Raw genomic sequence first — 14,269 nt, forward strand, 5'->3', positions numbered from 1 at the left:
ACACAACAGGCAACAGGCACACACACCCTTCCAATCAGAGCTCTCCCCTCCCCCTCTCTTCCACTAACAGGAGTAAGAGGGAAGATTCCAGGAGCTCAAGCTTTTGTTACTTATGTTACTTCATTGAAGGGTAGGAGGGGGTTAGACAAGGTTGGGGCGGGGCCAGGGAACAGGATGCCTAGGTCCTCAGTTCCTACCAGTAAGTCCCTAGGCCTCTGTCTGTCTCCCTTGCTCTACCAGCCTTACCAGTATCCATGCTGTTCCAAGTGCTTTAACTCCAGAATAGATACCAGACGGGAGGAGCCGAAAGGATCTCTTCACCCAGACTTCTGGCCAGGGCTTTCTACACCACCTGCCAAGACTAGCAGGTAAAGTGGGTTGCCTGGAGGGTTGGGGCACTGGAGAAAGGGTTGACACAGACCAGCATGCTTTTAGCATTCTCGACCCCAGAATTAAGGGAAGAATCTGAGCCTTGAGAGAAGGAGGTGTCCTTGGCTTGGAAAACAAATATGACACATCTGAAGTTTGGGTTTAACGGAGGTGAGGAACCTGGAGGCAAAGGTGGGCAGATTCTCTCAAGTCGTGTCAAGCTCTGTGGAGCCCATGGTGGCAGGGAGGTGTTTGGTCTTAGAATGTGCGGTCTGGAACTCTGGCCTTGCTGCTGCCCAATCTCCTGAGTATGAATTCAATCCATAGTGGATGCAGAGGAAGTCCCCTGATGGCAGCAGTTAGGAAGGAGAAGGTGAGTCGTTGGGTGGGTGGGCAACTGCCAAGGTGTGTCATCAGCTGGCCCGCCCCCTATCTTGGCCTCCCAGGTTTGGGATGCGGGGAGAGGCTATGAATGACTGGGGGGGGGAAGGGGATCGGAAAGATACAAACAGAGCTGCTACGGGGGCGGGAAGCTGAGTAGCGCAGGAATGTGGAGAAAGTGGCACAGACCAGAGCCCTGGAGATATTCGGGGAAGGGGGAATCGGGTCTAGTGAAATAGAAGTTCACGGAGTTGGGGGCGCCCGGCACCGGCGCGGGCGGGCGGGCGGGCCGGCCGGGATGGGGGGCGGGCGGCTGTGTCGTCAGGAGCGGGGCGGCCCCGCGGCGGCCGCGTCTGCCTGGCCCGTCCCCTCCAGCCCAGCTCGGGCTCCAGCTCCCGCGCCGGCGCTCCAGCTCCGACCGCGCGCCCTCCGCAGGCAAGGTAGAGACCCCCGCGAGCCCCCCGCTGCCTCCCGCCCTTCCGCACCGGAGCAGGCGCGGGCAGGGGCCGCGGGAGGGGACGCCCCACGGGTTGGGGTAGGGCTGCTGGGCCGAGAAGGAGGAAGCGTGACAGCTGGAGTAGGTAGCTAGAAGGGTTTGCGCCAGGAGCGGGGGGCAGCGGGAGGGCTGGCCCAGAACCCGGTAGGCAGCTTTCCCCCGCCCCAGACCTTCCCCTCCATCTCTCCCAGTCGAACGGACGGATGCTGAAGCTGTCTCCTAGGGACCCGAGTCGGAGGAAAGTCAGTTCTGGAACCTCCGCAGCGCTGCACGGGTGAAGAAGGGCTCTTGTTTGGCCTCCTGGTCCCCAACTTCCCACCCCTCTCCTTTCCACACCTGTCACGGGGAAGTTTCTGAAACTACCTGGGTCTCAATCCCACTTTTCACCTTTAAATGGAGGAAATGAGATTTACTGAGGAAGAAATGCAAATATTGCTGGGCATCTCCTCAACCTCATAACGTTCAAGCCCACATCCCCCAACCATGCCAACATCGTAACTTCCTCCTGTACTGCACAATGACACCCCTACACACACACACAAACACCACCACCTTTATCAGGCAACACTACCATCTGTGATGCTTGTGGAGGCTTAACAGATTTTAAGGCTTCAAGCCAAATGATTCCTTCTCAGGGGCCAACGACTAGTAGCAGGGATGGGCAGGAAAAAAAAAGACCCTCCCCCAATCCTCAGGAAGAGGAGGATTGCAAACCCTGGGGTAGTTAAGGGATTCAGAAGTCCAGGTAATCAGGCCTGGACCCCCAAAGGGGAGGCCCTGCCCCTTGGGGTTCCTCGCTGGGTCAGCCTGAGTGTCTAGGGGTATAGCTGATTCTTTGAGTAATGTTAAACCTACATGACTGGGAATGTGAGCAACGAATCTTGAAGTGAAAGAAGAAACTTTAAATGTTAGCACTGGCTGTGGAAATCATATTTATCTCTTGGTTACCAGCAATTTTAGCATTTAATGTTTAAAATAAGATCTAGAAGACCAGAGGCACTGAGATATAATGGATTGGACTAAGGACAGAATGTCTAGAGTTTGGGTGTAACCCTGAGAAAGAGGCTGTCTCTCTGGGCCTCAGTTTCCTCCTCTGCTAAAATAAGAGAGTTGGCGCCTCCCATCTCTGAGGATGTTCTAGGATTCTCTGCCTCCAAGTCAGCTTCTTACTGTCTCATCCCAAGTTGGTAGGGTCGGGCAGGGAGAGGAGGGAAGGGTGAGTCACAAATAGCTGGCGGGCGGGCAACAGACCCCACCCTCCCAGACCTAGCATTGCCTGGACTAGTCCAGGTTATCGCTACAGGGCTGGGATGGAGCAGGACAAAATTGGACTTGTTCCAGGTTTTTAAGGCCCTGGACTACTAAAAGAACCCCCAGGAGCCTTATTATATCCAAAGTCCCAGCCCAGGGATGTCCTTGGACCCTGACAGTCTAGTTTCTGTAGCCGCCTTCTTACCCTCCTAGAGGCAAAGTACAGGATCCTGATATTACATGTCTTCGCCTGAGATATGACACAACGGGGGAGGCATGCAACTGGGCTTCACTGCTGCTGGGGGTCTCTAGAATTTATGCCTTCCTGGTCAAAGGCACCATTTTTCCTGGTCTCCAGATGTGTTTCTCTGGGTATCACCCTTGTATAATAATAATAATAATGATAATATTAATAAGCTAATGTTTATAACTTTCTCTGTGCCATACAGTTTGCTAAGTATATTGCATCTATTACCTTTTTTAATCCCCACATTGTGTCTGATTTCTCCAGTACCCATTTTACCGATGAGGAAACAGGTTCAGGGAGATGAAATAACTCTACGAAACAGAATTCTAATCCATGGCTATCTAATTCAAAAGTCCATTCTCTTAACCTCTGCTGTATACTCCATTTAAGGGGGGCTAGGAAGGGTTATTGTGAAAAGAGAGGCAAGAGAGAAATATTGTGTCCTCTCTCGGTTCGTCCCTTGTTTGCACTCTTCCTGGCACTTTCTCCCTCAGCTTCCACTTCCTAGAACTTTGGAGCCATCTAAGAATCCCCAGAGATAATCAGAGAGGCTAATTAAGCCATACAGGCCCCATTAGCCATAAGACTATTATGTATTCATTAGATCTGTTGGCAGTAGAAGCTGGATTATAGAAAAGGGCCAGATGGGTGGAGTCCTTCCTCCAGATATCAGTGTCCCAGAACCCCCTTCTAAGTGTTCCCAGGGAGTTCCCTTTGTGGCGCAGCAGAAACGAATCTGACCAGTATCCATGGGGATATGGGTTCAATCCCCGGGCTCGCTCAGTGGGTCGGGGATCTGGCGTTGCTCTGAGCTGTGGTGTAGGTCGCTGATGTTGCTCAGATCCCGGGTAGCTGTGGCTATGGCTGTGGTGTAGGCTGGCAGCTGTAGCTCTGATTAAACCCCTAGCCTGGGAACTTCTATGTGCAGCACGTGCGGCCCTAAAAAGCAAAAAAATTAAAAAGTGTTCCTCAGAAAGCCTCCAGAACAGGAATGGTATACTGCACAGAGGTGAGCAGCAGAGATGGCCCAGGGACAGAGGCTACACAGGTTCTTGCACCATCAGAAAGGAAATTCTAGTAGGCCCCAACTGCCTCCTTAAGTCTGACCCAACAACCCTCAATAAGTGGGCGGATGGGCAGAGGGGAGAGAAAAGGTCAGAGCCTTGAATGGAGTACCACAATAAGTCCTTCTTAGAATAATTCATTCACTTAACAAATATTTATTTCGCACCTACTGTATGTGTTCCAAACTGTCTCACATTCCCCTGACTGTCAGGATGGATACTCTGGCATCCCATTTAACCATAGTTGGATTAATAGTCCCCAAATATGACTCCCTAATTTTACACAGTTGTAATCTGTACAGTCAATATGGAGCACTTCCAATATGAAGGGCTCTAGGTATTGGGGATACAGCGGTGAACAAAATTGACAAGCTCCTGCCCTGTGAAACGTAACATTTTGGTAGAAGACAAACAGTAAACAAAGAAGCAAATAAATTGGCAAGAAAATTTCCATTAGTGATCAGTCCCCGATGCAGGAAACAAAGGAGGGTGCTGTGCAAAGGAGGGGGCTCCTTTAGGACAGAATAATCAGAGGAGGTCTCTTGGAGGACCTGACATTTCAGTTTAGGCAAGTCAGCTCTGCCAAGAGTAAGGAAGGGTGTTCCAGGCAGACAGAACAGTGAGTCTCACGGCCCTGAGCAGGGAAGAACTTGGCGTGCCTGAGGAACAGAAAGGAAGGCCGAGTGTGTGAAAGGGGGAGGCAGGTGTGGCCCCTGCCACGCAGTTCTTGGGTTGGAGCCTTAGCTCCTCTACTTACACCCGCCTTGGGAAGCCCCAACCTCTTTAAGCTCCAGTTCCTTCATCTGTAGAATGGCTATACCAATGATTTCTTGTCTCATAGAATTTGATTTACTTGTTAATGCAATAATAACCACCATTCCTTGTCGGCCTCCTGTTTGCCAGGTGTTATACTAGGCACTTTATATATATCCTTTGACTTAATCCTTACAATTATGAAAGATAGGTATCATTCGCCTCATTGTATAACTGTAATTTGCCCAAGTCAGGCAGTGGTACCAGAGCTAAGAATGGAACCCAGCTATGACTAATCCCAGTTCTGACTGACTCCAAAGTGTTGCTGCACTTATGCTAATGTACGGTATTATTGTCATTGCTGTTCTTGAATCCTCAAGGCAAGTTGCCTTCTGCACCTTGGTCCCTGGGTTAGTGATCCACGTGATGGCTCCTCTTTGGTCCCTGTATCTCCTAACTGGAAGTTGAGGCTCCCTAAACACTGCTAACCTAGCAGGGTGGAAGAAAGGTCCCTGCACTCACACAACCCTCCTGGAACGGAGAAGCCAGGCAGATGCTCGGAGCCTTCTTCCCTACCTCCTCCCGCTCTCTCTCTGCCCGGGTCCCCGCCCTTCCCTAATGGAACTTTGCAGGACGCAGGCGAGGCGGGGCGGGGCTGGGGACCCGGCTAGAGCTGGTTCTGTGTCGCGCGCGGCAGAAGCGCTAGAGGTCGTTGCGGGGTGTGGGTGGCGCTGGGAGTGGGTGCCAGAGCGGGGGCCGGGGACCGCGGCTGGAGGCGGAGCAAGATGGGATCGTGCCCCTGGTGGCGTGCCGCCATCTCAGTGAGAACCACCGGAGGGCTGGGACTGCGGGATCCGAAGGGAGATGGGACAGAGCGCAGGCCCGGCAGAGACTGCAGAGATTGGGGTGGAGGGAGAAAAGGTAGAAGCAGACGAGAGGCAGCGCTCACAGAGACACATATAGCCTGCGAAAGCGGGGGTGGGGGCGGAGGTGAGGGTGGTCAGAGATGAATCAAGACAGATTGAGAGAGAAATCAGAGAGTTGGAGAAGGAACCAGAAATGTTGGAGAGAAAGTCAGAGATGAGTCAGAGAAACAAGAGACATAGGACAGACACTGGCAAGGAGAGAGAGAGAGAGACAGGGGAGAGGAACACTTGGAAAGGAAGAGACTTAGGGAGGGACTCAGAGAGGAAAGAACAGAAATAATGGTAGGAGTGGAAAATGAACAGCGTAAACAGAAGCAAAGAGGTAGACGCACTGGCTAGTCCTGCCACATGCTCTTGTCATCTTCCTGCAGGCCCACCCCTGGAAGCAGAGGTCCCGGCAACGGCTCCAGGAGCGCTACTACCAGGCTATCTTTCTGGTCATTCTTAAGAGAAAAAAAAAGATGTCCAAGGAGAGGGGGCTGATAAGCCCCAGTGATTTTGCCCAGCTGCAAAAATACATGGAATGTGAGTCTTCCACTCAGTCGTTCAGTTCTAGAGACACTTAGATAGTCCCTCCTCCTCCTCCTCCTCCTCCTCAGCCCCCACAGCTCCTCCTATTTCCCCCAGTGGCCTTGAGGATCCTCCCAAGAGATGGCTGGCAGGGAATGAAACCCGAGGGAAATGGGGTGATGCTTGGGATCTTAGCTCTCTACCCATCTTTCTCTGAACCCTGACTGCATGCTCCAAATCTCAGAGAAGAGGAGTAAAGAGGGCAACGGCTTTGGAGGATCTGAAATGTTTCTCTCTCTGTATTTCTGTGTTTCTTCTTGGAATTTCTCCTTTTTTCATCTCACCGGACTCTTCTTTCCTATTGGAGGTCTGGGTGGGACTCTCAGAGTGGGCAGGGAGAGCTGAACACAACTAATGCTCTGCTTTCCCTCTCGTCTCACCCTAGACTCCACCAAAAAGGTCAGTGATGTCCTAAAGCTCTTTGAGGATGGTGAAATGGCTGAATATCTCCAAGGAGATGTGAGTGGCAGCTGGGAAATCCTTTCCTTCACCAACTCCTCCCATCTTTGTTTTTGCTACTCCATTGGGATGCCCAACTTCCAGGGATTATTCTTGGGCCCAACCCTTGCTATCCTCTCTCTGGATACCCCAGCATCCATTGTTACTGCAGCTACCGCTTTAGGACAAAACCAGAGATTCTGTTAACTCAGGATTCAGCCCAAGAAACCATACTCCTGCCTTGGATGCTTCTCAATGCTGCACTTACTGTCACTGTCCCCACCACTCCCAATTCTTCAGTCCCCAACTCTCTCATCCTTCAGACCCCCCCAGGGTAATGCCAAACTCTCATCATAGGCCATTGGGTACGAGGGATTCCAGCAATTCCTGAAAATCTATCTGGAAGTGGATAGTGTTCCTAGTCACCTAAGCCTGGCACTGTTTCAATCCTTCCAGACTAGTTACTGCTCAGAAGAGACTGTAAAAAGAGGTATGGTCACATAGGTGGGACTGGGCCGGGCCTCTAGCAGAAAAGTCAAATGAAGTGTGGATTGAGGGGGGGGTTGAATTGAGTCACATGTTGGGGAGCAGGGTCGGCAGGGAGTTGTAGAGGGTAGCCAGGCTGCTGTAGGAGCTGGAGGGAGGAAGCTTAAAGGGAAGAGTTAGAACAAACAAAGGACAAGAGAAGAGCCAGACTGGAGGGAGCGCCAACCTCAGATCTGCTGTACTTTCTTGTAACCAGATGTGGTGTGTCTCAGTGATGTCTCCTGCTACTTCTCCCTTCTGGAGGGCGGCCGGCCAGAAGACAAGCTAGAGTGTGAGTTGCCATTCTGGACTGGGAGAGGGGAAGAAAGATGAAAGGAGAGAGGGTATTCCCCCAGCCTTCCTTCCCTCATTTTTTCAGGATTCCTAAAGGCTGACAGGGCCAGACAAAGGTGGGGCCAGAGAATGGACCCATTTCCTCTGTTTCCCCAGGCTCCTTATACCTAATGCCATCTGCCTTAGTCACCCCCGTTCCCATGTCTTGTGTATTGTCATGTGGGTGGCCGGGGATGTTCTTGGGAGGTACGGATCGTCTGCCCTATCAGGTGCAGTGAGGGTGGAATCCAGGCTTGTTTCCCCTCCCTTTTTGTCTGCTGTCTCAGTCTCAGCCCCAAGTCCTGGGCTCTTCATCCAAAAGGTTTCTCCTTATCTCTTTGTTTCCCCTGTATTCTGTTATGAGTTCTCTGGATATCCCTCACAAACTGACCCTGGCCCCCTAAAACACCCCACAGTCACCTTCAAGCTGTACGACACGGACAGAAATGGGATCCTGGACAGCTCAGTGAGTTGGGGGACCTGTATGCTGGGCAAGGGAGTATGTGTCCATTTGTCTGTGCTCTCCTGTCCCAACTCTTCCAGGATCTTAAGAAAGAGAGGAAGCTAGAGGGAGAAGTTGAGTCTAGTAGGACTAAATTTGGGAGCAGGCCCCAAGCTCTTGACCCTTAGAAGAGGATGCTGGAGACATGAATTGGGGGCTGCCTTGCAAACCTACGAACACACATAGACATTCATTTACTTGGCAGAGGCACCTGAGAATGAGAGGGGGTCTGCGGGTGGAATTCAGGGACCCTGATTTCTAGAGGAGAGTTTGGGTGATGGTAGTGAGGTGGGATATGGCTGTGGTTCTTATCCTCTTGGCCCCCAGGAAGTGGACAGAATCATCATACAGATGATGCGAATGGCTGAATACCTGGATTGGGATGTGTCTGAGCTGAGGCCGGTAAGGCGATTTTTCCTGCATGTTTCTTCTTATACCTTCTCCCTGGTACATCCCTCATCAGCCTTACCCCATCTCTGACAGGCAGTCTGGTGCCCTTGTCTAGGCTGGCTAGGCTGGCTAGGCTGGCTGGAGAGGTGTCAGATCTGAAGGGCTACTCACACCCAAAGTCTACCCACCCCCCCATTCTCTGCTCAGATTCTACAGGAGATGATGAAAGAGATTGACTATGATGGAAGTGGCTCTGTCTCCCTAGCTGAGTGGCTCCGGGCTGGGGCCACCACTGTGCCATTGCTCGTGTTGCTGGGTCTGGAGATGGTGAGTAGGAGAGATGGTGAGGATGGGTAAAACAGTAGCCTTGGGTTGTGCTTGCCAGAGGTTGGCCCTCTAAGGGCTTAGACACTCCCCAGCATCTGCTGTGCCCTCCCAGACCTTGAAGGACAATGGGCAGCACATGTGGAGACCCAAGAGGTTCCCCCGACCAGTCTACTGCAACCTGTGCGAGTCGAGCATTGGTCTTGGCAAACAGGGGCTGAGCTGTAACCGTGAGTGATGGGGCCTGGGAGCGTGGGAGCAGAAGGGCAGCCGGGCTATCTGGGGGAACACGGCACTCAGAACTTAGAGACACCTGGGTTTGGATCCTGGTCTCTGCCACTGACTAGTTATGTGACCTTGAGGAAAGCCACATACCTTCTTTAAGTCATAGTTTGTTCAGCTGAAAATGAAGTAACTGTGAGCATTAAATAAGTTGATGCAAGAAAGGTGCTTCATGCAGTGCATGTATATACTCTTAAGTCTGCAATAAAAGTTAGCTATTATTATTTTTGTCGTCATCGTTCTTGTTATATCTGAACCTTCTTTACATCGTCCAGCTCAGTTCCTGTCATATGAATGGAGTAGGGTTGGGTGTTTGGTAGAGATTGCTCTTTTAGGGGGAAGAGTGAGCAAAAGGCACAAGTCTCCGAGGTGAGCTCCCACCCTAAATTTTAACTCTTTACCACACCCTCACAGCCAGGGGTTGGAGGTCTTGTTTCAGTAAGTGATTCTGCTTAGCCGCAGTTAAGGAGGAAATAGGAGGAGGGGCTGCACCTAAGACTCTGACCTTCTTCCCTCTTGCCCAGTATGTAAATACACTGTTCATGACCAGTGTGCCATGAAGGCCCTGCCCTGTGAAGTCAGCACCTATGCCAAGTCTCGGAAGGACATTGGTGTGAGTGACCCCATGCCCATTCCATCACCACCCACATCCTGGCCCTGGCCCTTAGCCCACTGCTGCCCTCAGCCTTTCCCTAAGTCTCTGTTCAGACCCTCTCAGACAAGGGACTGCCATTCTCCCTAAGGTCCAAACACATGTGTGGGTCCGAGGAGGCTGTGAATCTGGGCGCTGCGACCGCTGTCAGAAAAAGATCCGGATCTACCACAGTCTGGTTGGGCTGCATTGTGTGTGGTGCCACCTAGAGGTCAGCTCTGGAGCTATCCCTCCAGCCTTGCTTTGGGGACCTCCCTAAACTGCCTGCTTTCCCGGCCTCCTCCAGCACATCTCCCTTGCACCACAGTTGCCCTGCTCCTGACGCCACTCTTTGAGTACCAGACCCCAAGTTAAGAGGTGATGGGGTTCCCTCCATGATCCCTCCGTGCCTGCCTTGTCTTTCAGATCCATGATGACTGCCTACCAGCCATGGGCCATGAGTGTGACTGCGGGCTGCTCCGTGATCACATCCTGCCTCCATCTTCCATCTATCCCAGTGTCCTGGTGAGACCCTTGGGCAGCAGCTGGGGACAGGAGTGTTTCCTCAATTTACACATGGACCCACAATGTCATTTAGAGCCGAAAGCCTATATTTTTAGGATTCAAGTCAGACTCTGAACTGTTTATAGAGTCACACAATGCAGTTTCCCTTCTCTCTGCTCTCCTCCCTTCTCAGGCCTCTGGACAGGAACGTAAAGTTAGCAAAACAAGCCAGAAGACCACAGATGATTTAAATTTGAGCACCTCTGAGGCTCTGCGGGTACAGGGCTAAGAGGCTCGGGCTTTGTGGTGGGGACCTCATGGGGGGGAATAAAGTGGGAAACTTGGGGAATGGGGCCTGCTCTCCAGAAGCCCCTCCCTGGTAGAGGAAGGGAGAACCTCGTGGGGGGAATGCCAGCCCTCTGCCCCTGTCTTCAGGGCCCCTCTCACTCTGGCAAAATCTTGCTTTCCTTATTTTCTTCCCTCAATGCAGATTGACCCCGTTTCTAACACGCACCCACTTCTGGTCTTTGTCAACCCCAAGAGTGGCGGGAAGCAAGGGGAGAGGTACGAAGCCATGTCCAGGGTCTTCAGAGTTTGGGAATCTATGTGTAATGGAGGGGACATGCCCTGAGGAGGACATCAAGAGAGTGGGGTACAGAATATCCATTCCCTGCCATGAGCTCTCCTTTGTCCCCACGTAGGGTGCTTTGGAAATTCCAGTATCTACTAAACCCTCGACAAGTGTTCAACCTCCTCAAGGACGGTCCTGAGCCAGGGTAAGTAGAGGTTAGGGACTCTATCTCAGTGTTTTTGTGCCCCTGCCTATCTGCGTAAGGTGGAAGAGAGTAGGAGAGAGTGCATGTTTGGAGGGGAGGGCTATGGCAGCCCAAGAAATGACTTTAGAGGGCTGCTTTTACTGCTTATCCCCATCTCTGAATACTCTGGCTCATCTTTGTTCTGCTCTCAAAGGATGTAAATACGAGTTTCTCCCTCCCCACTGAGTGGCTATAGTTTTCCCCATTGTATTTTTTTCTCTACCCTTAATAGAAACAAGCCTTTTGACAAAAGGAAAAGGGATTGTAAGAGTTCCCTTCATGGCTCAGTGGTTAACAAACCTGATTAGGACCCATGAGGATGCGGGTTCAATCCCTGGCCTCACTCAGTGGGTTAAGGATCCGTGAGCTGTGGTGTAGATTGCAGACGCAGCTTGGATCCCACGTTGCTGTGGCCTTGGTGTAGGGGGGTGGCTGTAGCTCTGATTGGACCCCTAGCCTGGAAACTTACATAAGCTGCAGGTTCGGCCCTAAAAAACAAAAAGAAGCGGGTGTGGAGGGATAGGGGTTGTAAGAAATGAGAGACAGGAAGCACTCTGCCTGTGCAGGAGTTGGGCAGCCTCAGTCCTGTTATCCTTCCTCATCTTCTCTCTCACCTTTTGTCTCAGGCTCAGATTCTTCAGAGAGGTTCCTGATTACCGGATTTTGGTGTGTGGCGGAGATGGCACAGTAGGCTGGATCCTAGAGACCATCGGTCAGTGCAGGGAGAGGCTCTGGGCAGGGCACAGGGGCAGTGGCCTTCCAGAGCTAATTTCCTCCATCCATCTCATCACCTGCCTCCTCAGACAAAGCCAACTTGCCTTTTGTGCCTCCTGTTGCCGTGTTGCCCCTGGGCACTGGAAATGATCTAGCTCGTTGCCTAAGATGGGGAGGAGGTAAGTGTTTAGAAATTGTTTTCCTGGGGAATGGGGAAGTTGGGCAGGAAGGGACAGGCACATAGAGAAGACATCTAGGCATCTGGTGTAGAAAGAGGGTCGGTGGAGAAGAGAGACAAAGACACGTGGATTGTCCCAAAGGAAAAAGAGCTTTGGAAAAAGCAAGGACCACCGTCTGAACCTGGAAGGGTCAAGGGTGACAGTCCTCTTCTCCATAAACCTAAAAATATCCTTCTGTTTCTTCCTGAGTCTTAAGGCTCAGAGAATCAAAGAATATAGGGGTGGAGAGGACAATGTGAGAATAAGGAAGGTTTTATAAGAGTGAAGCCAGATGCTGAGTGATGGAGTTAGCAGGGAGCTTGGCCATGATTCATTCATTTATTCAACCAATCACAGTTGATCCTTGAACAACATGGGCTTGAACTGAGCTAGTCTACTCATATGTGGGTATTTTTCAGTGGTAAATACCACAGGGCTATACGGTCCATAGTTGGTTGGGTCCGTGCATGCAGAGGAACAATGGCTACAGAGGGCCTACTCTAAGTTAAACATGAATTAACCCACTGCGTTACTCAAGAGTCAACTGTAATCAAGGGTCATTCATTCATTCATCATAATTTTTCCCAAGTCTGTTGTGACAGACTCCTAACTGAGCTCCCACTTCTAGTCTCTTTCCTTTCAAAGAGGAAGGTCGAGGGATGGTATCATTAGATAAAGAAGTCATAAAAACAAACAAACAAACAAAAATAAAAACCCTTCTCTAAAAGCAAAAAAAAGAAAAGAAAAGTCATTGTGTGGAGTTCCCATCGTGGCTCAGTGGTTAATGAATCCGACTAGGGACTCATGAGGTTGTGGGTTTGGTCCCTGGCCTTGCTCAGTGGGTTAAGGATCTGGTGTTGCCATGAGCTGTGGTGTAGGTCGCAGACACGGCTTGGATCCTGAGTTGCTGTAGCTGTGCATAGGCTGGCAACTGCAGCTCCGATTCCACCCATAGCCTGGGAACCTCCATATGCTGTGGGAGCGGCCCAAGAAATGACAAAAAAAAAAAAAAAAAAAAAAGAAGAAGAAGAAGTCATTGTAGGGGAGATTGAAATGGTCTTAGAATTGAGGCTTTTGGATTCAGAGTTCAGCTCTGAGATCTTGCAGGAGATTGTGGAAGAGAGGTCTGCTAAGGAGCATGAAAGGTATTCCAGGTTGAAGAATTTTTGTGAGGCTACAGGAACCACCAAACAACATGTACACTAAGGAAAGTGTGTCATTCATTAGGGCTGGGACGCACAGCTGGATGCACCCTGGGCAATGGGAAGAAGGAGGACTGGGTTGCACAGGGTCCAGATTATGGAGGTTGTGAATGCTGTGCTGAGGAGCTTCCAAGTCTATCCTGCCAGAGGTCAAAAGCTGACAACCTACAGAAATAATTTGTGTGCTTCTGTATTGTTCGCCTTGCAGTGTTTTACATTTTTGTTTACCTTGGCGATTTTTAGGAAATGAGTCAAGTATTCTTTAATTTACCACAATCCCCTCAGCTTCCATTTACTCATTCAGTTTACCTTTCTAGCCACTGAGGCATTTGAATGTGTAATCATGAAGCACAGCAAACTGTTGAATTCATGAATTCACTAAAAGAAAAAAATTGGGGAGTTCCCATCATGGCGTGGTGGAAATAAATCTGACTAGTATCCATTAGGATGCAGGTTCGATGCTTGGCCTTGCTCAGTGGGTCAGAGATCCTGCATTGCCAGTGAGCTGTGGTATAGGTGGCAGATGCAGCTCCGATCTGGCATTGCTGTGGCTGTGGCAAAGGCCGGCAGCTGTAGCTCTGATTCGACCCCTAGCCTGGGAACCTCATATGCTGAGGGTGCGGCCCTAAAAAGCAAAAGAAAAAAAAAAAGAAAAAAATTTATTGTACTTTGCATATAATATAAATTACTCTTTATTTAAAATATTATTTCAGGAGTTCCCGTCATGGCTCAGTGGTTAACGAATCCGACTAAGAACCATGAGGTTGCGGGTTTGATCCCTGGCCTTGCTCCGTGGGTTAGGGATCCGGCGTTGCCGTGAGCTGTGGTGTAGGTCACAGACTTGGCTCAGATCAGAAGTTGCTGTGGCTGTGGCGTAGGCCAGGCGGCTACAGCTCCGATTCGACCTGTAGCCTGGGAACCTCCATATGCCACGGGAACGGCCCTAAAAAAGACAAAAAAAAGAAAAAAATTTCAGAAAGTAGAAATATTTCTGCATGTTACAGTTTAAATCTTGCATGTAAACATATGACCCCTTTTTTTGGCCTTTTTTTAATTTATTTTTTTAAATCATTATTTTATTTTTTAAGATTTTTCTTTTCTTTTCTTTTTTTTTTTTTTGTCTTTTTTTGCCATTTCTTGGGCTGCTCCTGCAGCATATGGGGTTCCCAGGCTAGGGTCAAATCAGAGCTGTAGCCACCGGCCACACAGCCACAGCAACTTCGGATCTGAGCCGTGTCTGTGACCTACACCACAGCTCACAGCAATGCTGGACCCCCAACCCACTGAGCAAGGCCAGGGATTGAACTTGCAACCCCATGGTTCCTAGTCGGATT

At 50.5% G+C, this 14,269-nt stretch overlaps 1 protein-coding gene across 7 annotated transcripts in view; it reads left to right on the forward strand.

Annotated features, from left to right (window-relative positions):
* DGKA (diacylglycerol kinase alpha) overlaps nucleotides 1–14,269 on the forward strand; it is a 24,142-nt gene continuing 9,873 nt past the window's right edge. The window contains exons 1-18 of one of the 7 annotated variants that reach the window (XM_021091127.1): nucleotides 1–130; nucleotides 212–368; nucleotides 5,859–6,012; nucleotides 6,443–6,516; nucleotides 6,853–6,985; nucleotides 7,238–7,312; nucleotides 7,770–7,819; nucleotides 8,183–8,257; nucleotides 8,453–8,572; nucleotides 8,685–8,799; nucleotides 9,376–9,464; nucleotides 9,595–9,714; nucleotides 9,909–10,007; nucleotides 10,180–10,263; nucleotides 10,477–10,550; nucleotides 10,688–10,762; nucleotides 11,428–11,513; nucleotides 11,605–11,694. In XM_021091127.1, the coding sequence (XP_020946786.1) occupies nucleotides 5,949–6,012; nucleotides 6,443–6,516; nucleotides 6,853–6,985; nucleotides 7,238–7,312; nucleotides 7,770–7,819; nucleotides 8,183–8,257; nucleotides 8,453–8,572; nucleotides 8,685–8,799; nucleotides 9,376–9,464; nucleotides 9,595–9,714; nucleotides 9,909–10,007; nucleotides 10,180–10,263; nucleotides 10,477–10,550; nucleotides 10,688–10,762; nucleotides 11,428–11,513; nucleotides 11,605–11,694 (1,423 nt within the window). In that variant the 5' untranslated portion in view covers nucleotides 1–130; nucleotides 212–368; nucleotides 5,859–5,948. 7 annotated transcript variants of the gene reach the window in all.

This window comes from Sus scrofa, chromosome 5 (assembly GCF_000003025.6).
Source record: "Sus scrofa isolate TJ Tabasco breed Duroc chromosome 5, Sscrofa11.1, whole genome shotgun sequence".
Lineage (NCBI taxonomy): Eukaryota > Metazoa > Chordata > Mammalia > Artiodactyla > Suidae > Sus > Sus scrofa.